Source organism: Astatotilapia calliptera, chromosome 22 (genome assembly GCF_900246225.1).
Source record: "Astatotilapia calliptera chromosome 22, fAstCal1.2, whole genome shotgun sequence".
NCBI lineage: Eukaryota > Metazoa > Chordata > Actinopteri > Cichliformes > Cichlidae > Astatotilapia > Astatotilapia calliptera.
This window is the reverse complement of record NC_039322.1, coordinates 34,203,004-34,227,812: the sequence shown is the minus strand read 5'-3', so window position 1 is coordinate 34,227,812 and position 24,809 is coordinate 34,203,004. Positions and strand designations below refer to the sequence as shown.

At 43.1% G+C, this 24,809-nt stretch overlaps 1 protein-coding gene and 1 long non-coding RNA gene across 2 annotated transcripts; both read left to right on the top strand.

The window, feature by feature from the left end:
- Positions 1–2,735: 2,735 nt before the first annotated feature.
- LOC113014440 (gastrula zinc finger protein XlCGF57.1-like) lies at positions 2,736–23,550 on the top strand. The gene is made up of 2 exons (XM_026155982.1): positions 2,736–2,906; positions 21,557–23,550. The coding sequence occupies exons 1-2, from the start codon at positions 2,843–2,845 to the stop codon at positions 23,182–23,184; spliced, it is 1,692 nt and encodes a 563-aa protein (XP_026011767.1). The 5' UTR covers positions 2,736–2,842; the 3' UTR covers positions 23,185–23,550.
- Positions 12,053–13,780, top strand: LOC113014446 (uncharacterized). The gene is made up of 3 exons (XR_003270968.1): positions 12,053–12,165; positions 13,285–13,379; positions 13,501–13,780. It is a non-coding gene; the product is annotated as an uncharacterized LOC113014446 (long non-coding RNA).
- Positions 23,551–24,809: the final 1,259 nt, after the last annotated feature.

Below are 24,809 nucleotides of genomic sequence, written 5' to 3'. Positions count from 1 at the left end.
CTACATGTAGAAAGGAACCATAAGACAAGAGCTGGTAACTGATCTGGAAGCACACCAGCAACAGACTCTGGTACCTTAACATGTTTATGCTTAGAGTACGCTTGGGGAGTATGATCGTGTGTACAGCGTCTCTTTATGTCTGTCTCCACGTTGGTTGAGTGTGGAGTAAGTGCATATGAGAGCATGAGGGGGGGAATGGATGTTTGTATCTGTGTGTGCCTGTATGTCTGTGTCTATATGTCAGGTTGGGTATCAGACGCCACCTCTCTGGGGACATCTCAGGCCCTCCAAGGTTTGGAGGCCTATCTCCACCCACCACCACTTCCCCTGCCAGTGGCGGACTCCCTCAGACATCGGTGCGTTGGTGGTTCTTTGTGTCCGGGGATGGGCGTCCAGGTACACACCGGCTCACTCCTTGGCGGCCGCTTATCGGGGCCTGGAGCCTGGGGCTCGCTCGGGCCCCTTCGGAGGTGGGGTGCCCCCGGCCTCTCGGCCTGGGGCTCGGTCACTCAGGCACGGCTGGCTGCCGGCGGAGCTCACGGGCGCGTCACTGCAACCCCCCCTGGCTTCTGCTCCGCGGCTGCTGAGTGAGCCCTCATCTGGGACTCTCCTCAGCTCTTTCTGGGACAGTGGCGCAGCTGCCCCTCTGTTGGTCTTCCTTGGTCTCTTGTGTTCTGGGGGCCTCTGGATGTCTGGAGTTTTGATCTCCTCCATACCTGCTTCATGCCCTGGAGGACGGGGCTGTGGCCCCCCCACACCCTCTAGCAGATCATTACATGAAGGAACCTTTTAAATACAAGCGCGTCCATGCTCACAGGTGCACACACGGGTGATCACACCCACAAACTACACCCTTTTTGGCTCCTACCTCAAAGCACACTGTGTTCTGTTGATCTTATGTGCTGCACAATAATGTTTAACATTTAGTATTTACTGTCATATTCCCATATATCATTGTGATGTTGTTTATTCTATTACTCTTGTTCTCTTCTGCTTGTTTTCTTTTTTCTTTCTCAACAGGTGAAATTAAAGTATCTACTGTTATCTACTGCTAGCTAGTTTATTGTGATGGTGCTGTTTTTATTATGTTGCTCTTTGTTGTTTGTTTTCTCTTCTGGTTTTTTATCTCCATACAGGTGATCCAGGTGTTTTGTTTGTTTCTCTCTTCCCCCCCTTCTCACCGTCTCTTCTCCCCTTTGGTTTTCTTTCTCTCCCTCTCTTTCTTTCATTCTTTCTCCCCGTCCTATCCCCCAGTCATGTCTGTCCCGTTTGTAGCAACTGAAAATAAAAGAAATTCATAATTATAATAAAGGTCAATCAAATGGACCAATATGGCAAGGCCATGATGATCCACTTGGTAAATTAAATCCACTTGGCATCTTTCTTGGCCTTCAGACAACGATTCTGATGGCTAAAGATCCAAACGGAACACAAAACCCCCCCCCAAAAAACATGTTTATGAATACAGGTGGTTAATTTGATTTTTGTAGGGAAGAAAAAGTTTGCAGATGTTTGCGCTGACCTCTCAGGGCGCCAAGTGTAAGGTGAAGAGTCACAGTCTCAAGCTTCTGTGCATGTTGGGGCATCCAATCAGAGCCACTCAGAAGGTCAACCCACAGCAGATACTGTCTGTGGGATGATGTACTGCCTCTGGTTCTGAGCGCATAGTCAAGACTGCACAACAACATGTCCAGCTTTCCTTCAGTTACTCACAACCAGCACTCATCCACTAAACCTGACTTTAGTGCTGCATTCCTTTTACCTCGGAGCTGCTCCGCACTTCCGCATCGACTGTGTTCCAGTAGTAGTCGGAAAAACAGGAGCTGATTTGCTCCGGCGTAGACCCGGGACACTCTGGAGAGATTACGTCTGTCGGCTGTCCTGGGAAAGGTTCGATGTTTCTCCAGATAAGTTTGAGGAGGCGGTGAGAGGGGGGTCGGGTCGCCCCTGCTGTCGGCTCCATAACCCGACTTCAGATAAGCGGAAGAAAATGCACGGATGATTTATTTTAGATTTCAACTTTACTAAAGTGGTTGCAATGAATGTTTGAGTCATTGCATCATGGATAATGCACCCACAGTGAGCCACACATTCCAGTTTGTTTTTGTCATACTTTAGTGTTACATGAACATCGTTTGTAGTGACATGTTTTCATGTTTAATGTCGGTTTAGTTTCAGTGTTTTCTGTCTTTGTTGTCTGTTTGCAGTATAACGCGTCACATTGAGGTGCTGCACAGTATGATTCATTATTGACCAATGTGATTAAAATGGTTTAAAATGCCTTTGTTATTCATTTTGACATTTTCCATTTAACGCTTCTCAAATGTAACTTATGTAACCCTCACATGAGACAAAGCCAAAGGCACTAAACGTGGGCGACCTCACGGTGCCTCTGTCCTTTATATACAGTCTTTTCTATCACATGTAGCAGGAAGGAGGAGGAGACGCTGGCAGCATCAACCTGGTGTTTGAACGAGAAGGTCCAACAAGCACAGTAACAAACTGCAGCTGAGTATCAGCTGTCACATATATGTGACAGCTACTTGTTAATAATTATACTACTACTCCCACTACTACTATTACTTATAATAAAAAACAAAGAATGAAATGTGGTAAATGAGAGGATGTAAACTCCTTTCGTTTACATCCTCTCATTTACTTGAACCTAAAGTGAAAAAAAAAAAAAAAAAACTCGAAAGATTATTTTACTGTGAAAATCGCGCCCGGAAGTAGTTTTCTAACATCAGCCCGTTTTATCGATGCTGCAGCAGAGCAAACCACGTCTCTCAAACAACAGATAAACAGCCGCTGGGTGTTCTGCGGTTCTGTGAGCGGAGCAGACATGGACCGCTACCGTGAAGTCCCGGATGTGGTTCTGGACCCTGAACCGAAGCTGCAGGGCGAAGGTTTGCTCGGTTTTATCTACCGGAACCGCGGTGCTAAGCTATTGCCCAGCTAAGACAACGGTGGTCAAAAAGTCCGACAAGAAAACATGTCTTTGTCCGACTGTCCGCCGTCAGAGGCTTTTGTTACTGGATGAGAGGCTGTTTAGTGAGTCAGTGAGACACTGACGATCTCCGTGAGGGAGCAAAGAGGCGCTGCGGGGAAAAGTGACAGTCCACGGAGCAGGCTAACCCCTCAGAGCTGGGGATGGAAGCTGCACACAGACGCTGTGCAGCTTCAGATGTTTCGAAACACTGCTCCGTAGCGCGAGTGACTCAGGTGTGCCAGCTGGTGTGTTTCTGACTTTTGACCCGAGTTGGCTTTAAAACGTAAACTTTCTAAGTTAACAGTATTCGTGATTTAATTTCCAAAAATTGCATACGGTCCTTTTTTTGTCGCTGGATCATACAGTAGCTGGAGCAGTCTCAGATGGAGTGCACTCCACGTACCTGTGGCCAAGTGCCATAGCCTGCAGCCAGATGAACACACATCTGCACCTGCCTCTATCACCACGTCGAGTAGAGAAATTGTGTCTTGCCACAGTCACTCATCCAAAGTCAGGTTGTAGAATGAAGCAGCTGAACATGCTTAAAGTTACTGCAGATTGCTGCGCACTAGGGCTGCCACAAACGGTTATTTTGATAGTCGACTAATCAGATCATCATCCATTGGACGTACAGGTACAGCTTATTGCACCAGCAGCATCTGCTCTTATATAACTATCATTAGCTGACAGCTTTAAGTGTTTAAGGTGCTAACTAACAATAAAGACAAGATGATAGTTTATTAAAGTTTAATGAAATCTGCAGATTGTTTCGGTGAAGTTTAATAAACTCCTTGCTATCTAAACTATAACAGGACACTGGAGTAAATTCTCGAGCATCTCACACTTCTGATGATCAGCTGTCTGCTTGACGTTTATTCAGCTGTGTAAAAACTTTAATCTCAGCCAAACCGATTTACTCAGGAACAAATAAAACACTGAAAAAAGCCAAACAATAACATTTTAAGCTAAGTGACTCATATATCATGTTTAACCTGAGTAGCGAAAGACGGCGGTGGGTTTGAAAACGATTTGCCAAACTATATACACAAAGTTCTAGAAATCACCTAATTCGGCATTTCTTACTGATGTAGGTAGGCTGACAGTAAGTACACAATACCATTTCATTGGTTTAAGGTTTATGTGCAAGACACAAGAACAGAAAACACTGAAAGTTCCAAATGTATTGTCCATGAAACAGGAATAAAACGTGGTGCAGATGCTTGTCACAAGTTAATGTGGCTGTAGGCTATGGAACGCCAGGAATGCCATAATGAATTATTTAAATACACCATTAAATAATTAATTAAAATGGGAAATAATGAATTAAATAAATATTTTGGACACATTTAATTAATTCATTTTGGCACAGTTGACTCCTTCGGGTCTCACCATGAAATAATTTTATCTGTCAGCCTCACCCATCAAACTCAGGGGGCGGGGCTAACGCTGATCGAGTCAAAACCATTGCTTTGGCCTGGTGGCCATTGTTTCTAGCACACAACAACCTGCATGTGGAAGCTAACAGAACTGAGCTTTGAAAAACCCTGTTTGTGTGTCACCAAATACCGTTTTAATATTTTTTAGAGGAGAATGTAGTGGTTTAATCTTCATGTGTCTGGTCGGTTTGTCAAGATACAGCCTCTTTGCAAAAGTGCTTCAATGATTTCGGAGATGTCTGCCCAGTCTCACGGCAAAGCGTGGGATAGACCCGCTCGCCTCGCAAGTAATCCCACCGACAAAGCGCAGGCCCCGGTACACAGCTGTAGTAACCCCCGCTGACTTCTTTTACTGAGGTTATATTTATCGGTGTTTTATTTCCTGATGTTCTTATGTGTCCTACGTGTTTCAGTATAATTCTGAATTATAACTAACATCAAAAACATGTTTGAGGAGGAGAGAGAGCAAATAAATTCGATTAACATCTGATCTTTAGGTTTTTGTTCAGTAATCAGCGTGACCTGTGTATAAACACATAAAAGAGATAACGTTGGTGTTTCCGTCATGTAGTAACTGCTGGCTTTAACTGTACAAAGGTTGTTCGACACTATGAAACACATACAGACTTCATGATGTTCGGCTAATATTTTTATTGTGAATATTAATCATGAGGGTAAACGGCCCTGTACACCACGGAGCGAGTCTCAGCATGTCCACGATATCCTCAGCTCCATGAGTTAACACAGAGTTTCCCAGCTGACTATCTAACTGTCATCTACGAATATGTCACGGCTCATATCAGTATGATTTTACAGAAAATCATCCTTATTACTGCCAACTATTCCAGAGACGTGAAAATCTACAGCATAAAGAACAAACATATAGCAACACTGTAACAGAGATGAAGCGTCAGTTTGTCCAGATCAAAGTGGAATGAAAGTGATTGGTTGAACAGGTGTGATCTGTGTTTTCTGCATTTTCATCAGCGTAAGAGACTCAGCAGCAGATTAGGATAACAGTTACACATTTAATAAATCACCAAATTAACAAACCTGTTCGAACAGTTTGAGTTTGTGTTCCCTCAGCTGCAGACTCGCTGCTGTTTAAATGTTTGAGAGGAAGATTAGATATAAAAAAACGTCAAACATAGACTCAGTCTGCCTTCACATTTGATATGAGGCCAGCACGTATAGTGGCTGTGTCCTGTTTTAAGATCATACATGTAAAATTGTTGCCTGACCTGCGTCGATCCAGCCACTCAGAGTCTGTGGTTACCATGGTTACTGCATAAGCAGCTGTAATGTAAACAGCTGGAAACCTACCAGTGACATGGGTGTTTAGATTTTTCATTGCAAAAGAACCGTCTGACTGTCTGAATGGTTAACTGAAGTTAACTTGGATAAGTTATAGTTAAGGAGTATCACAGATAACGCCCACGGAGCTGTGTGACTGTTCACCACTGAAATCAGCAGGCTATTACTGAAATACACGTGCTATATCATTAACTGTGATATAAATAGGGAGGTCCTATTAACAGGTTTAGTTTTAAAGGACACCTTCCTGCCTTTAGTCTCCTTCATGAGCAGTATTAGTTTTCTTCTAACATCCAGAAGTCTGCACGATGTAAATAGTAAATGGCCTGTATTTGTATAGCGCTTTACACTACATCCAGTCATTCACACACTGGTGATGGCAGCTACATTGTAGCCACAGCCACCCTGGGGCGCACTGACAGAGGCGAGGCTGCCGGACACTGGCGCCACCGGGCCCTCTGACCGCCACCAGTAGGCAACGGGTGAAGTGTCTTGCCCAAGGACACAACGACCGAGACTGTCCAAGCCGGGGCTCGAACCAGCAACCTTGTGATTACAAGGCGAACGCCCAACTCTTGAGCCACGATGTGTTTCATAGTTTCTAACAAGCCTTTGACAGGTAAACGTAACATGACCGAAACACCCCAAAAAACCCCCAAAAAACACACAAATCATATGTTAACCTCATTTATTTTTAGTTAAGTAAACTCTAAACTGTGCTTAGAATACAGTTGAATAACTATTAAAAAACAGATGTAATATTTCTGTGCAGGTTGCAGTCTGCATGATGAACACGCTGTTGATGGACCGATCCGATATTACGTATCGGTCTGATACTGACCCAAATTACTGGATCGGATATCAGAGAGAAATAAAAGATGTAATCAGATCCATTAAATATCAAAAAAGCACCTCACTAAACTACACGGCGTAACTCTGCTCATAACCGTAGCACGTCGCAGCAGTGTGGTCACGTGATAGAGCGGCTGTGTGTTTGTAGCCTCGCTACCAAACCGGCATTTCATCTCTGAGGAAGTGATCCCAGAGAGAAGTAAAGCAAGTGTGTAAGTTCATCTCTGAATGTTTGTAAAGCATTCCAGCGTTAAGCTTAACAACCGATATATGGAGCGACTGCCTCTCTCTCTCTCCTGCTGCTACTTCAATCATGAAACTGATCAATGATCAGCTGATCGTCTCTCTTCTTTGTTTTTGCGCCAGAAAGAGGAAACCAGCGGCTGAACAACAGCAGCACGTTTAAGCTTGACTGTTGTTAGAATGTATTTAATATTACTTTCTACACCAGGATCTCTTTCTGGAGTCTTTTATTAGGTTATTTGACATACGATTAAATTGACAGCTTGTAACGGAAAAGAGACAGTGGACCTGGCCATCCTACCTGTGTCGGAGAAGAGCCAAAGTTAGAGCTGCTTGCAGTTAATCATTTATCAATAACCTAAACGTATGTGAAATGAGAACTTGTAAAGGTACTCACCTGTCCTGGTTGCTTCTTGCAGGATGTGGAGCAAAAGAGTGAAAGCGGCTCAATCACCTGTTTAAGAGCTCTTGGAGCAGACCAGTGTGCCGGGTTAGGGAGTGTGGTTAAAGAGGGTTTTAATTTAGATAGAAATGAGTGAAGCTTATGTTATTGGTCTGTTTATAGTATGTGTTGGAAATATGTATATGTTTGTGATGTGCTTTAATGTTATTGTATGTTTGTTTGTGTGGAGGGTTATGTGTTCATTTTGATTAGTTAACCCCCATACTTGGGCTATTCCGGATGCTCACCTGAAAAGGTAGAGTATAAAAGGAAGCCATTTTGTTTAGTTGTAGTTAGTGATGGGCAGATGAAGCTTCATGAAGCACTGAAGCGTTTCATCCAATTGGTTCACCCCAACGCGAAGCTTCATGAAGCTTCATTTGCTCTAGCAGGACACCTACTGGACGTAAAAATAATAGCTGGCATGAATTTGAAGAGTGTGGCATTTTGCACACAGCCTGTAAATGTCAACAACAAAAGGAGTGTGTAAAACATCTATATTGTAGTGATGCAGTATACTGTGTATATTTATAGTGGCAGTATGGGAAATGATTATTTGGAAATGCTTGAAATGGAAATGATCATTTACTGTGAGGTGAGGTGTGGGTGGGGTGTGGACAGTAGTTGTGCTTTTGTAACGTTGAGGTATGGACAGCTACACACTGAGGCTTTGAGCCTCAGTCCTGCCTGTTCACATTTTATTCTGTAAAAACTAAATTTTCACTGCTTTTATGACCTTTTTAGTGGGGAGAACATAGCTAGGATCTAATGATTTAACAAATCTTTTGAATCCTTTGTCCTCCACAATGCTAAATGGCTGGGAGTCCTCAATCACCATGGTAACCAGGTCTTCCTCTATTTGAGATTGTTCTCCTGAGGAAAGACAATAAAGATAAAGCACAAATATAAATATCACACACGTAACTTATAACAGTTGTATAATATTGTTATATCATTTAGTAACATTACTGCATGCTATATTATCATTGCATTTGATGGCTCACCTGGTCTTGCTCCACAATCGGTGTTCCCTTATTCTCATGCAAAGCTCTGTAGTGCCTAAGCATGGATGAGGTGTTGTTGTTATAGCCCAGCTCCCTGGCACATAGCAAACACTTCACCTTGTACAAAAGTCAAGACAGCTCAACATAAATTGTATTGCACCATCAGTATCATGAAAATACATCGTCTGTAGAAATTTACATACCTTGTTGGGAGGAATAAGATCAAAATGTTCCCACACAGGGGAGGACATCCTCCTCTTCTTAGCTGGCTCCATTCTCTCCTGACTTTCTCTCCTCACTCTCATAAACCTCCAAACGGTCTCCAAACTCTCTCTAACCGCAACTCTCCATCAAACACCCACATTTTGAATGAAGTCTGAGGGTTTATATCGCTGTCATATCTCGCGGCAAAGTTCGAACCACTTCATGAACCAGTCACGTGGTACAGCCGGGCAGCGAGGCTTCGGACGTCATCATTTTCAGCTCCTCCCATAAATGAAGCAAGCCTCGATACGCGCTTTGCGGAAACGCCCCCTCCATTACTCGACACACGCTCCGAAGCCTCGATACAGAACGTCCCATCACTAGTTGTAGTTAGTGTTTGTGCTCTTATCATGCTCCTTCTTTAGTAAAGGGCCAATCCATGGATGTCTTTTACTCCAGTCTCGCGTCATATTATTGGACAGAACCTATGACCGCCGGCCAAAACTGACACTCATTTAAAATGTGGAGCTTTTAATAAATAATTATCTGAATCTTACACCCAAAGTTTTAATCTGATGTAAAATATATAGAAGTCCATTACTGTATATAGTAACTGTTAAGTCTAATATACCCTAGTAAGCTGTAGTACTTTTTCCTTTGGGAACCATCTGTGCAGTCTGCAGTTCTGTTGAAGAAAGATGTTGAATCTGTTTAATTATTCTTGAAAAATAATTGATTTCTGTGCATTTTTTCACACTGCATCAAATTAAGGTTGATTATGTCAATTAAGCATCATGAGGTGGAGGGCGGGGGTGGTTCCCTATTTTATTTTTTTGCTGGGAGTTTGCAGCCCTGTTAGTTAGGTTGTTTAATATTTCTGGTAAGTACTCTTTAAAATACCAGAGTAGGGAGGATGGAGCAGGTTTAAGTTTATTAGATTGATCAGTTTTGCTGAACTATGAAATATTTTGGGTGCAGTGTGTTTTTTACATACAGGTATAACAGAATAGCTTTAGTGTTGTTGTTTAGTTAAACTTGAGTATGAACTTATACAAAATGCAGCAAGATATTAAAAAACAGTTTTATTGATTAAAAAAACACTATATCAGCTTCATATCGGTATCGGCAGATATCCAAATTTGTGATATCGGTATCGGACATAAAAAAGTGGTATCGTGCCATCTCTATTGCAAACTCTGCTCCTCTCGGTGGAAATGCGCCTTCTCTTCTCTTTCCTCTTTCAATAAAAACGTTTTAAATGTCAGTTTAATCTCAAAATTCACTGTTAAATCCAAAACACACCAGAATAGTTCAGTCTAACACATGTGCCAGTGAACCATTAAACGTCTGTGAAACTATGCAGTTATGAAACATAACTTTAACCTCAGCCAAACCGATTTGCTCAGTTGTAAATAAAACAGCGAAGTAAACGTGACCCGACAGACAGAACCTGAGTGAATGAAGTCCAGCGTTTAAACACTGAGAGCTAAAACTCAGCTGAGGTTTCAAAGCTGTGATTGGACATCAGCCGCTGATGAAGCTGTTCGCCTATAAAGTGCTCTGTAAGGAAACAAGCTCCAGCAGCTCTGCGCTCGGGGAAAACACTATATTTACTTATCTTGTGCAGAAAAATGCGCTGACATTGCGTTATATCGAGCACCAGCTGCCCAGTTAAACTGTGACTATCACCAGGTAACGTGGGCGTGTTTCTTGAATTAGCAGCAGGTGTTAAACAGCTGACAGATGCATGCAGGTAAACTGAGGGTCTGTTGAGCTGATCGCTGGTTTCGTGAGAAAAATGTCAGCTCGTTCTTTATGTTACAGAAGCACAGAGACACAAGACCAGGCGGAAAGAGACGATCGTTCGGTGAAAATGAGAATCTGCGAAAGCAACATGTGGAACACGGAGAGTGGAAAATGTAAACAAACCGGTTAACGTAACCCCCCCCCCCCCAAAAACAAAAAACCCCAAACAAACAGACAAAAACAAACAAACAGTGAAGCTGGAACACCGGGGCTGTGAGCTCGGTGCTCTCTGTCAGCTGACTGTTCGCAGAGCGAGTGACGTCTCTGAGAACACCTGAGCACTTTTGCAAACACGTTCTATGTTGACAACCTGACCAGACGTGTGACATTCGCGGCGAAAACACTGTTAAAAGTGTAGCTGGTGACAGCAAAACAGGTTATTTTAAAACCATTGCTGCCTGTGATTTGAAATGCATTCTGGGATACCTGGCTGCCCCAAGTCCACACAAGCAATCTATTATCTAGGATCGACCTGTCTTGACTTGCTTTGCACGACAACCAATCAAATGTTAGAGAAGCTGCAGTGGCAGCATTAACCCCGCCCCCTGAGTTTGATGGGTGAGGCTGACAGATGAAATGATTTCAAGGTGAGACATGAAGGGGACAAAAGTGCCAAAATGAATTAAATGCATCATTAAATAATTAAAATTGTCAATAATGATTTAAATGTGTTATTAATTAATTAAGTGTGTTTATTTAATGAATTATTTCCAATTTTTATTAATTATTTAATGGTGTATTTAATTAATTCATCATGTCAGTGCTGGCGTTCCATAGGAGGCTGTGACACAGGTAGCGCTGGTTGACTCGACTCCATTTGAGTGCACACAAAGTAACCTGCACACTTTAGCTGTGAGGCTGCACGAGGGGAACGATAATGATGGTTGACTCTTTCTGTGCTGTGAACAACATTCGTTTATTTGCCGTTTTCGCAGTTGCCTCGTGCGTGAGAATATCACCAGGTGAACTCACGACAGTTTTTAATATTTTATTGTTCAAGAGAAAAAAGACTGCCGGGCTGTGTTTAAGGTAACCTCACATGTCACTGATGAAATATTCAGTGTTATATTGCCGGGAGCAAACATTCAGAATCGTTTGGACTTCTGAATTAATGAATTCATATTTTTTTATACTACAACTTCAATTAATTATACGTGCATGTGCAAAACAAAATAATCCCCTCTCTCTCTTATTATTTTTCCTGTGGATTGTGAATAGTAGCCAGAAGACTAGACTATCTAGAACATTATATCGATATGTAATTTATATATCATAATATATAAATGTCTTATTTGAATGATTACTAGCTTATAGGTTAGAGACAGACAGACTGGTGTGTGCGCTCCAACACTCCAGCAGACAGAGAGAGGCACGCTGCACTGGAAACTTACTAAAAACCGCCTCTGCTTTCAGTGAGAAAATACAACAGCTTTGCCTTCGTCTGTTCCCAAATTTTTTCTACTTTCAACAGAAAATGTAATTTGCAGCAGTGACTTCATCCTCAGTATGTTTTTCCTTCTTCTTTATTCCCACTGATGCTTTTATTGGGAATAACGCAAAAACTGTGGGATCAGAATGACGCCACCTTGAAATGAAACTGAAAAAACCTGAAATAAATGTACTGAAAAATCTTGTATTGAAAGTGAAAATAAAATTGATAGTGAAAAACAATTAATTGAAACAAATTTTTGTTTTTTCAGCTTCAATCTGCTGGCACTGTTGTGGCGTCCGGGGGCGCGCTGGGGGGGCGGGGATTCTGACCTGCGTGTATTTGCATACATTATAGAGGCCACTAGTGCTGACCAAGCTGCCATCATTCTCTCTTCCCGTCTTTCAATGGCTGCTTCAATTTCAGCTTGACCCTCTAAACCGCAGGTAAGTAAATATTTTTGTCATCTTTTCTTGCTGTCCCACTGGGCTGGACATTAGTTTAGTTTTTTTAGCTACATCTGGTGAAGTTGTGGTAAAATGCTGGTATTAGCCTATTCGTCGTAGCAAGCTAGCCTGAAGCTAATATTTGCTAAATTTAGGGACACCCGTGTCTCTGTAGGAGTTGGAGGCCGGTGTTCTAGGAGCGGATCTCAGGATCTCAACAGGCAGTGTTGGGCAGTAACGTAATACATGCACCGGCGTTACGTATTTAAAATACAAAATATGAGTAAATGTATCAGTTACAGTTACTGTTTAACCGTGGTATTCAGAATACAGTTACTTTGCTGAAATAAATGGATTACATGGCGGTATTTTCCTGTTTCATATGTTCGGCTATGTCCTCTCTGTTTCTGGTAATTCTGGTAAACCCAAACAAAACATGCCCTCTCTATCTCGCAGTCCATGTCACCCCTACATAAGTGAAGAAATATTTTTAAAAATTATTCACAAAAATGATTTAATATGAAGGCAATAGCAGAGTGTTACAGGCATCGCCCTAAACAATGTACCCTGTTGGGCAGTGTAGTCCGTGCTGCAGGGAGAATGCACTGCTGTACCCGTGATGTGTCTGTGAGCGAGGGAGGGAGAACAAGGAAAAGTAGCCAAACAGAGAGCCTGACGAGCCCAGCTGTGAGTAAGCTGTTAAGACTCGACTGTACGCCGTGTTTCTGTTTTCCTCTGAAACAATAAGCTCCGTTGGAGCAGCCTTTCAACGCCTCCCTCTGTCTCTCGCTAGCAAAGTTGACCCAGACAACAAAGTAAAGCTAGTTTTCGTATCAGCCAGAGGTCCCTTTACTACGGTTCAGAGCCGCGGACCTGTTTTATATACGCTAGGATTCGTTTTCTATACGAGATGACTGCAAAAAGTGCAGCCTTACCTAATGTCCACCTACTGTTACTCATATATATTAAGATTTAAACATCTAGCTGGTGTTGGTATGGAGAGTAACCTTCAGTAATAAATCACACAGCAATAGCACATTCATGTAGTTGTAAAGTATTCAGAATATGTTACTTCTGTAATGTGTAGTGAAATACATTAACCTTCCCAACACTCAACAGGTTAGCACCTCATACCACAGTGCAGCAAAGCAGTCTCATGAGCGCTGGGAAGGACGAGCCCAGAGCCCAGAACAGACAGTGCAGGAGATGACAAGGTTAGTAATTGAATGGTGAAAATTATACTTTTAGTTATCTTGATTGGCAAAAGAAAAGTAAATACAAAATCTGCTTCTCACATATAGGGCATTTCCAAAACTTCAATTTCTTTCATTACAGCTGTCCTGTGCCAGAAGTTCTGTTGACCCACAGTGAGAGGCATCATTTCAGAAACACCAGGAAGACTGAAACTCATCGCCGGGATCCAGCAGGGCTCGTGATCTTCACCAGCAGCTCCCTCACAAGAAGGATGAACCCAGCATTTCATGAACACTGATGGAGACCTTTGCTTTGTGTAATGTTAGAAGTACTCAGATAATCCTCAGAGGGTCTGGACTTTTACATAATGTCATAGCTTTAAGTCCTGTAGAAAGTTAAATATATGTTGTGCTCTCTGGTTACTCTGGTATGAATGACTCTGAATTACTTTATGATAAATAACACACTAGTGTCAAAAAACAGTGAAATTCCAGATCACAAGTTTTTAGTTCAAATACAACTAACAACCTTTATTGTGTCAGAGAAAACATCACGTGCTCTTCATGTAGCTGAGTACATTCAGTGTTTAAAACAGAAGTTGTGAATGGCGTTATTTTTGTGCCACTCTTCTGAGCGCACGTAAAAAAGGTTTGCAGGTGCAAGTGTTGCATTTTGAGGAGAAATTTATTTTGAGCGAAGAAAAGCAAAATTTGAGTGAACAAACTTCATTGCTGCGAGTTTGAAATATTACTCTTTCTGGGTCACAAAATAAACTTTTAAGATATTTTCATGCGAGAATGTTTCTGTGTAAACTTCTAATATCTGCTCGATTCATCAAGACATCACATATTTGCACAAGTGCTCTAATGTTTTCGGAGGTGCCTGTTACCCACCAGCCGACCGGGTGGTCACTCGGGTTAAACATAATATAAAAGGCTGAACTGACAAAAGATCACCGACTACACCACCAGGTGTTACAGGAAAAACCATAAATCCTTTGAATAAAACAAACGCTGTTGTGACAGTGACGTACACTGTCTTGTTGGTATATATGTATGATTTGTATCACCTTCATGTTTCCAAACCGATACCATGAGCAGCAGCTTTACAGCTGTGGCTCCAGCAAACATCAGCTGATACTAGAAAGTAATATTAAATAAATTCTAATGACAGCTGATCATTGATCAATTTCATGATTGAAGTAGCAACAGGAGAGGGAGGGGGAGAGAATGAGAGAAGAAGAGGTAGCTGTGCAACGTAAAGACAGAATAACTCCAGCTTTGTGTCTTTTTCATTGTAGCTGAAGTCCAGGACGAATCGTGTTCCTTTTCCCCTCCATACAGATGTGTTGTAATTGGTCCAGCCCAGAGCTGATCATGACCAATTGGTTAATCCACCACCTTTCATTGTTTATACCATTACAAAAACAAGCAAACATAAAAATGAAGAATCATCATCGGCCCACCGGGCAAATGTCCAGGATGCCCAATGGCCAGTCCAGCTGTGCGGTCAGCTGGTGGGTAACAGGCATCTCCGAAAACATTAGAGCACTTATGCAAATATGTGATGTCTTGATGAATCGAGCAGATATTAGAAGTTTACACAGAAACATTCTCGCATGAAAATATCTTAAAAGTTTATTTTGTGACCCAGAAAGAGTAATATTTCAAACTCCGCCCCTCTGCGTTCCTCCGCCACTGCCTCGTTTGAGTTTTGGACGAAATGCATTCTGGGATATTGCATTTCATCATTTCAAGCTGATTGGAGACCAGAACAGCCAATCAGATTTTTTTGCATCCAAGTCTGTGATTGGCTGGTTTTGTGGCACAAATATAACGGTGTAGAGAAAGAGTTGAGCACGCACTGGCAGAAATGTTGAGAGCGCGAGCAACACATTGCGAGCGAGCGCAAATGCAAAAACTGAGTGAGAGGGGCTGCTGTTGTGTGTGTGTGTGTGTGTGTGTGTGTGTGTGTGTGTGTGTGTGTGTGTGTGTGTGGATAATAGCAAACACTGAAATACATGTTTTTGCACGCAGTAATGAATTTTGTTCACTCAAATTCAGCTTTTCTTCGCTCAAAATAAATTTCTCCTCAAAATGCAACACTTGCACCTGCAAATTTTTTTTACGTGCGCTCAGAAGAGTGGCACAAAAATAACGCCATAGTTGTGCAGGTCTGAGATCAGCAGTTTCCTGAAACACCAAACTGAGGTCCTGTTAATGCTGATGTATAGTGACACAGTTACAGGGGTGATTAATCCTTTTGACTTTTTGTCTTTAAATTTATCAATAAAACAGCTGCAGCTTTCACTGACAGCACATGTGGTACTTTAACCTTTGTACTGTTTTCTTCAGTTAATTTTGGAGTTACTACAAAGACTGAAGATATAGGATGATCTGTCTGCTGTCACTGGGTGGTGCTGAGGTCTGAATCTGAGGACAGCTCCTGTAATCATCACAAACTGAAATATAAAGTTTATCTCAAATCTGAAATAGAGCTGATCCTTCTCCGTCCTCACACACTCGGGATCTGAAGTTGTTCAGTCCTACAGTTCTGCTGACAGCTGTTTATTTTTTATTTGTTTTAAAGGCTTTACTAACACATTTTCTAATATCATGTTTACCTTTGAGTTGTTGATGCTTTATAAATGGACATCTGCAAAGATGAGATGATGGAGCAGGTTTCAGTCGAGGTTCAGTCTGCTGCTGCATCCTGGTCACAACATACGGAGGTGTTATCAGCTCAGTATTGAACAAGAAATATTAATGTTTCAAATTATTTGTCCTAAAGGATGCAAGCTGTACAGAGTACTGCACATGTGACTTTGTGAACATAACTCATTAAAAATAATTCGGACAGTTTTTTAACCTGAATATTTGCAACAAACTCAGTTTAAAAATATACAGTCAGTGCTAAAAAATAATCAGAGGAAAAATTAAAAATTTTAACTTAAGCTGCCAAGCGGAAGTAGTTGGTTTCAGTACATAAGTATCGGGCTTTGCTATTTAATCCATAGCTATTGACTAATGAGGGGAATTTAAAAGTTGGCGTTAATGTCCGCATGCACCAACCAGCGTGCAGCCTGTTACAGTCGCTCCTGCTTTTCTCTTAGTTTAGCTCTTTTTTCTTACGTATTCTTTTTTTTTTCTGACTTGTATTTTCCTCCGTTTTCTATCTCTTACTCAATCATGTGGATTGAGAGAGTTTTTGTTCTTCTGGTGGCCGTGGAACTGTTACTTTTATCATGGAACGGGACCGCAGCACATCTCCTACACGCACGGACTGTTTACTCCAGAGATCAGCTGATCGCCCTGATGCCGGCTGGCTCGCTGGCCAGGCCCGCAGAAGTACCAGCTGAAATTTGGAGGAAAACACATCGGGGATGCAGAGGTCAAGGACAGAAGAGAAGAAAAAAGGTGACGGTGAGACAGCGGAGGCTCGAAGCGAGGAGGAGGTTTAAACCGTGTCTGCCGTCTATCGTGATGGGAAATGTGCGATCGTTGGCAAGTAAAATCGACGAGCTCTCAGCACTGGTACGGAGTCAGAGGGAATACCGAGAGTGTAGCCTGATGTGTTTCACCGAATCATGGCTGCACCAGGACATTCCCGATGAGAACGTTTCCGTGGAAGGCTTCCACACTGTTCGGGCGGACAGGGACAGCATCGCTAGCGGTAAGCGTAAAGGAGGTGGGCTTGCTGTTTTAGTTAACAACCGGTGGTGTAACCCTGCCAACATAACAATCAAAGAAAGGATTTGTTGCCCGGACACTGAACTGTGTGCTGTTGGACTCAGGCCGTATTATTTACCCAGGGAATTCTCTCACGTCATCTTGGTGGCTGTTTATGTTCCCCCCTCTGCTAACCCCACAGCTGCATGTGACACTATCCACTCTGCCATAGCTCGGCTACAGACTCAGCACCCGAGTGCCTTTATTGTGATCTCGGGTGACTTCAACCATGTATCACTGGACAATACACTACCAACATTCAAACAATATGTGGACTGTCCCACCAGGGGAGAGAAAACTTTAGACTTACTGTATGCTAACGTCAAGGATGCATACAGCTCCTCCTCCCTCCCCCCACTTGGTAGGTCAGATCATAACCTGATTCACCTCACCCCCCGCTATGTGCCAATTGTGAGGAGGGAACCTGTGACCACCAGGACTGTTAGGAGGTGGTCAGAGGAGGCAATAGCGGAACTACAGGGCTGTTTCGAGGTGACCGATTGGGAAACACTCTGTGAGCCTCACGCCGAGGACATCAATGGGCTTACTGAGTGTATCACAGACTACATAACTTTCTGCACCGACTCCATTGTTCCAGCTCAGACTGTTCATTGTTACCCAAATAACAAGCCGTGGGTGACTGAGGACATCAAAGCCCTCCTCAACAACAAGAAGAGGGCTTTCAGAGGGGGCAACAAAGAGGAGGTGAGGAAGATCCAGGTGTTACTAAAGGACAAGATCAGAGAGGCTAAGGACAATTACAGGAGGAAGCTGGAGTGGAAACTCCAGCAGAACAGCATGAGAGAGGTGTGGAGGGGCATGAAGACCATCACTGGATTCAGGCCAACCAACAGCAGGGGAGCTGAGGGAGGTGAGAATAGAGCCGACGAGTTGAATCTGTTTTTCAATAGATTCGACACCACAGTGTCTGCTCCCACCCCCACAACCTCACCTGCAGTCAGCCTGGAATCCAGAGCCACACCACTGTGCCAGCCTCTCTCTTCACATGTTGCCTCCTGTGAGATTCCTGACACCCCTCCCCCACCCATCACCTTCACTCAATACCAGGTTGAGATGCAAATGAGGAGACTTCACTCAGGCAAGTCTGCTGGACCAGACGGAGTGAGTCCCCTTGTCCTCAAGGCCTGTGCCCCCCAGCTGTGTGGAGTCTTTCATAAACTGTTTATGCTGAGTCTGAGTCTGCAGAGGGTCCCGGTGATGTGGAAGACATCATACCTCGTCCCTGTACCAAAGACGCCACGTCCCAGTGGCCCCCAGGATTACAGGCCCGTGGCACTGACCTCCCACATCATGAAGACCCTGGAAAGGCTCATCCTGGACCAGCTGCGACCAGTACATTTAAGAACACATCTGGATCCCCTTCAGTTCGCTTATCAGCCTCGTCTCGGAACAGAGGACGCCATCATCTACCTGCTCAATCGTGTCTACACCCATCTGGACCAGCCGGCGAGCACTGTGAGGGTCATGTTTTTTGACTTTTCCAGTGCTTTCAACACCATCAGGCCGACCCTCCTGGGTGATAAGTTAGCAGCGATGCAGGTGGATGCTTCTCTGGTGTCCTGGATTGTTGATTACCTGACAGGAAGACCACAATATGTACGTCTCCCACAGTGTGTGTCTGACAAGGTGATTAGCAACACAGGGGCACCACAGGGGAGTGTCCTCTCCCCCTTCCTCTTCACCCTCTACACCACAGACTTCAGCCACTGCACAGAGACCTGCCATCTTCAGAAGTTTTCTGATGACTCTGCGGTGGTTGGATGCATCAGCAGGGATGATGAGACAGAGTACCGGGCTGTGGTCGACTCCTTTGTCACGTGGTGTGAGCAGAATCATCTGCAGCTCAACGTGGCAAAGACCAAGGAACTGATCGTGGACTTCAGGAAGACCAGGAAACACTTGACCCCTGTTTCAATCCAGGGGGTCAGTGTTGACATTGTGGAGGACTATAAATACCTTGGAGTACACATTGACAATAAACTGGACTGGGCTAAAAACATCACAGCACTTTATAGGAAGGGCCAGAGTCGTCTCTATTTTTTGAGGCGACTGAGGTCCTTCAACATCTGCCAGAAAATGCTGAGGATTTTCTATGAGTCTGTTGTGGCCAGTGCGATCCTCTATGCTGTTGCATGCTGGGGGAGCAGGCTGAGGGTCGCAGATGCCAACAGACTTAATAAACTGATCCGTAAGGCCAGCAATGTTGTGGGGATGGAGCTGGACTCCCTCAAGGTGGTGTCGGAGAGGCGGATGCTGTCCAAGATAAAGACAATGTTGGATAACACCTCCCACCCACTCCATGACATGCTGGTCAGTCACAGGAGCTCGTTCAGTGAGAGACTGAGATTACCCATGATGCACCACTGAACGACACAGGAAATCATTCCTGCCTGTGGCCATCTCCCTGTACAACGCATCCACTTAACACACTGTTTGCTGCTACAGCTACACATGTTTCTTTTCCAACTATTTATTTATAAGTGACTTATGTATGTATATATATGTATATATTGTACTATTCTTAGTTAGCGTATTGTCTGTCTTGTCTTAATGTTGGTTTAAAATGGAGCACTGTAACAAAAAATAATTTCCCCCAGGGATCAATAAAGTATTCTGATTCTGATTCTGAAACACATTTAGCTTACCAAAAATAATGCGGTGGAGCCTCAGGTCCTCCTGTCTGGTAGTCCAATTTACTGAAGAACACCTCAGGCTGTCACTTTGAAATAGTCGGTAATGTAAACGCTGCCATTCCCGAACAGACACGTGCAAGTTTGTCCGTGACCGCAGCTGCGACGTCAGTGTTTTCTCCAGTCATTGGTCAGCATCATAATATATGCAAATATATGCGGGTCGGAATCCCCGCCCCCCAGCGCGCCCCCGGACGCCAAAACAGTGCCAGCAGAGTGAAACTGAAAAAAAATGACGGTTTCAATCAATTGTTTTTCACTATCAATTTTTCAGTACATTTATTTCAGTTTCAATATTTTTTTCATATTCATTTCAAGGTGGCATCGTTCTGATCCCATTGTGCAGGTTCACTATGACCGAAGCGCCACACTCACACTGACTAAAACACCATGCAAGTGTTACATGTTGGAAAATCCAGAGCAGTTTAAAGTTCAGGAAAGTTTCTTCATGGTTAGAGGTTGAAGTTGCTGATTTAAAGATGTGTGTTAAATAGTCTTTTATGATTGGTCAGAATATGAGATGTTAAGTTAGATGTTAACTCCCAGAAATCTTGAAAGTCAAGCAAATACATCCAGAGTCTCTGAGCCAACTGAGCCCAAAAGCAACTGTAACCCTGTGATTATTACAGTAAACATAGTTGTCTCTTCTGTGTGTGTTTTACTTTATAAAGACATCGATGGTGAGAAACACAAATGTTTTGATAGAGAATTTTGCTGAAGCACACTCATCCTCAGTCACAGATTGCTGTCTTTATTTTTCTGTCCTTGTTTGTACTGATGGACACAGTTATCCAGTGCATCACTGTTTCACAGGAAAGTATTGTTAAGATGTAGCGATGGCCAAATTGGCCAGCAGATGTCACTCTGTGGCTCGATTGAATTCCAGCCCAAGTGTTTCAGTGTTTCACGAAGCCTCGCTTCATCCATCACTACTCAGAGCCGCGCACTACCTCCTGTGCCCCTCCTGCTCAGGCTCCAGATGTTCTCAGAGTCTTCAAACCTCAGAGAACAACTGGGCTGGAACATTCTAAGGGAAAGAGTAAGATTTGGACTGTCAGTCAGTATTATTGGTAGCTTCTTTAATCACTCACACCAGAACTGACATGATCTCAGCCTGAGGCCGCCTCACTTTCAGTCACTGACCATTATTTTGTTGCCAGAAACCGCTGGCTTTCATTTCATTTCTCTGGTTGCTTCGTCCTGCTGGTCACTTCCTGCGCGGATGCCTTCAGATCCCTCTAAGCATTTTGCCTACTTTCACATAACGTCTGACTAATAACCTATAAAATAGCGCTGTCTTTTTTGCAGATATCTTCTTTTTAAAAACAAATATGTGTATATGACAACTGTTCTTAAAAGAACAAAAACATCAATAATCAGCAGATTTAAAATCTGTTCTTGAGAAAAGCCTGTAGTATCCAAGAAACAGTTTGACTCCTTATTTATCTGCTTTGTCTACTGAGTATTATTGTATTGTACCTTACAGTATTAAGCACCTTGAGGCAACTGTTGTTGTAATTTGGCACTATATAGAAAAAAATTAATTAATCGGAGTTTGTAACCACACCAAAGTATAGTTTAATAGTTTAATATCATATACCTGACATTTCCAGGACGCCTCTTCTTTCTGTTATACAGGAACAGTTTAGCAGGTTGTTGCACAGATCCTCGCTGCTATAGGCCTGTAAAGATTAACTTAAAGCATCATGTTAGAACTCAGTTAACAAGCTGTTAGCATCTGTCCTATCTGTGTTTCAGTTTTACCGTCAGATGTCCGCAAAGTGATTGTTGGTGAAGAAGAGCAGCAACAGTGGAGCCCCCTCCTGGACTCAGAGCACACACACATCAAAGAGGAGCAGGAGGAAGCCTGGAGCAGCCAGGACGCAGATCAGCTTCGACGTCCGCAGGAGGCCTGTGTCACCATGTTAACATTCAGTCCCGTGAAAAATGAAGAAGATGCTGAGGAGAAACCAGAGTCCTTGCAGCTTCATCGCCATCAGACTGGAATGAAAAAAGAAGCCAGGAACTCAGACTCAGAAAGCCATTCAGAGCCAGGAACTGACAAAGCTTCAGACTCTTCTGAGACCGAGGTGAGTGACGGTGACTGGGAGCAGAACAAGGAACCTCAGTCAGGTCAAAAATGCCGGAAAAACCACAACTTCACTATTATCGACATTAACTGTAACATTGAGCGATCGTTCAGCTGTTCCGAATGTGGTCAGAGGTTCGGCAGAAAGCCACACCTCAAAGCACACATGAGAATTCACACTGGAGAGAAACCTTTTAGTTGCTCTTTTTGTGGCAAAACATTTTCTCAGAAAGGAAACTCCATCAGCCACATGAGACTTCACACAGGAGAGAAACCTTTCAGCTGCTCCATCTGTAAGAAAAGTTTCAGGTACAGTGGTGACGTGAGCAGGCACATGAAAATCCACACAGGACTGAAAAAAGGCCGCAGCAAGGTTAGCGACATGGTCAGCAGTGGCATTCATGTGAGGTCAAGACCTGGTGGGAGCTTACATCCAGACACTTCCTTACAACCAGGAAGTGATGTTAAAGCCCCAGAACCTGAGACTGAAGCAAACCACAAAACTTTGAAGGAACCTGGAGAATCTCTGCCCCATTTAAACTCTCTGAGGAGTGACGCTGTCTCTCTGAGTGAGATAAGAAGTACTGATAAGGAGGCATTTAGCTGCTCTGAGTGTGGACGGACATTCTGCCGTAGAGACCACCTGATCAGCCACATGAGAACGCACACTGGAGAGAAACCATTCAGCTGCTCAGTCTGTGAGAAACGTTTCAGCTGTAGCGGGAACATCTTGGCACACATGAGAATCCACACAGGAGAGAAACCGTTTGAATGTTCGTTCTGCGGGAAGAGTTTTAGCCAGAAAGGAACACTGCAGCTTCACGTAAGAATTCACACGGGAGAGAAACCCTTCACCTGCCCTTTTTGTGATAAAAGATTTGCGCACAAAAGACGCATGACGCTGCACATGTCTGTCCACACAGAGGAGAAACGGTTCAGCTGCAGCGCTTGTGACAAAAGGTTCACCTGGTATACGCAGCTCAAAACGCACAGGTGTGTCGGCGAGCCATCACAGCTCCGCCAGAACCAAAGTGAGAAGACAGTTCCTCTGAAGGAGTCCTTCAGCTGCACTGAGTGCGGTAAAATGTTCAGCCTCAAGGGCAATTTGAAGACACACATGAGAATTCACACAGGAGAGAAACCATTTGGTTGTTCAGTTTGTGGAAAGAGTTTTAAACAAAACGTGCATCTGACTGAACACATGACAATTCACACAGGGGAGAAACTCTATAAGTGCAGCATCTGCGGTAAAGGATTCAATAAGAAGTTACTTATTAAAAACCACACCTGTGTTTAAGCTTGGACGCTTTATCAGCTCTGATCACATCCACAGATTTATATTCATAAGTCACTTAATATTAAAGCTGTAGTGATTCATAGTATGTTTCTGAGTGTTGCATACATTTTTGTCATTTATATTGAAAATATAGAGCATTGAGCCTAAATCTTCCTGCATAAGGTTTAAGTGCTGCATCCTGACAGCAACAAAAAGACTCTGGGATGTGCAATACAGTGGAACCCCGACTTACGAATACCCCATTTAACGAAAAATTCAAGTTACGAAGGCACTTAACGGCAATATTTCTGCCCGTGTTACAGCAAAATGCTCGCGTAACGAAATCCGCTGGCTCTGATTGGCTGAGCCCAGAATGCCTACAATAACCACAATGCCTTCCGAATCATGTGACAACCCCCTTGGCTTTCGTACTTGCGCTTCGCTGTTCCACTTGAACGACGTATTGTTGTTGTAGTTAGCAATTAGCCTATAGCCTATCTTTCACTCAAAAGGCGCGATGGGTGCTTCGACTTACAAACATTTTCGACTTACGAAAGACCCTCGGGAACGAATTAATTTCGTAAGTCGGGGTTCTACTGTATTTTCATAATGAACCTGTAGAATAGATTTGTCCAAAGAAGCGAGTATGTTGATTTAAATGTTTGTGGCTGAGCATACATGAAAACAATCCGCCTCACTTTTTAAATTTGTTTTATCAAATATTGCATCAAAATTATATCATTGTCTGAATACAAGAAAAACAAACCTGTTTAAAATGCTGCAATTTGAATGAGTTACACCTGACCCCCTCAGAATCAGCTCATCTTCTTCTGCAGGAGTTTAGCATATTTAATCACACTATGTTAAATTACGTTACTTTCATACTATGAGTATTTTCACTTACAGAAACTCAAAGTATTTGGTCTTCACTCTGTGACACTGCAGGAAACACCGACTATAGACCAAATCTGTTTCTGTTTGTCAGCATGAGCCATCACACAGTTCAGCATCAGTGTGATGAATCAGTCCTCTTTTCATACCAGGGTGATCTTAGTTCCTTCTGTGTCAAAATAATTTTCTGATATAGGAAGTTTTTAACCCTATGAAGCTGACTCGTGCCTGTGAAATCACGTTCTGTGTAACAGATTGGACAGACCACATCAGCCTAACAGCATTACGTCCTGAATAAGGTTTTATGACTGTTTGAAGGTTCTGGATCCCAGAGAACTCGGGCTTAATGTTGAGCTTCTCATCAGTTTAGAGGGGGGCTGCTGCTCGTTCATGTTGATCCATCCATGTAGAAGAAAGTCTGCTGGTGCTAAAGGAAGTTGGCCACTGACAGATTTTTCATGGAATGATGCTGCTGTTGAAATATTTACTCTTGAAACCTCCTGACTCCTGAATTTCCTTCCTTGCAGAAACATTTTCCGTTTGTGAATATGTGTATTTATAAATTTAGAATTCCGAGTCTAAAAGCTTTACTGTCTGCACACTTCTTGATTGTGAGGCTCACATGAAGCCGAACTTTGACAACATCCCTTTAATGGCTGATATATATATATATATATATATATATATTAGGGGTGCAACGATATTCGTATCGATATTGAACCGTTCGATACAGTGCTTTCGGTTCGGTACGCATA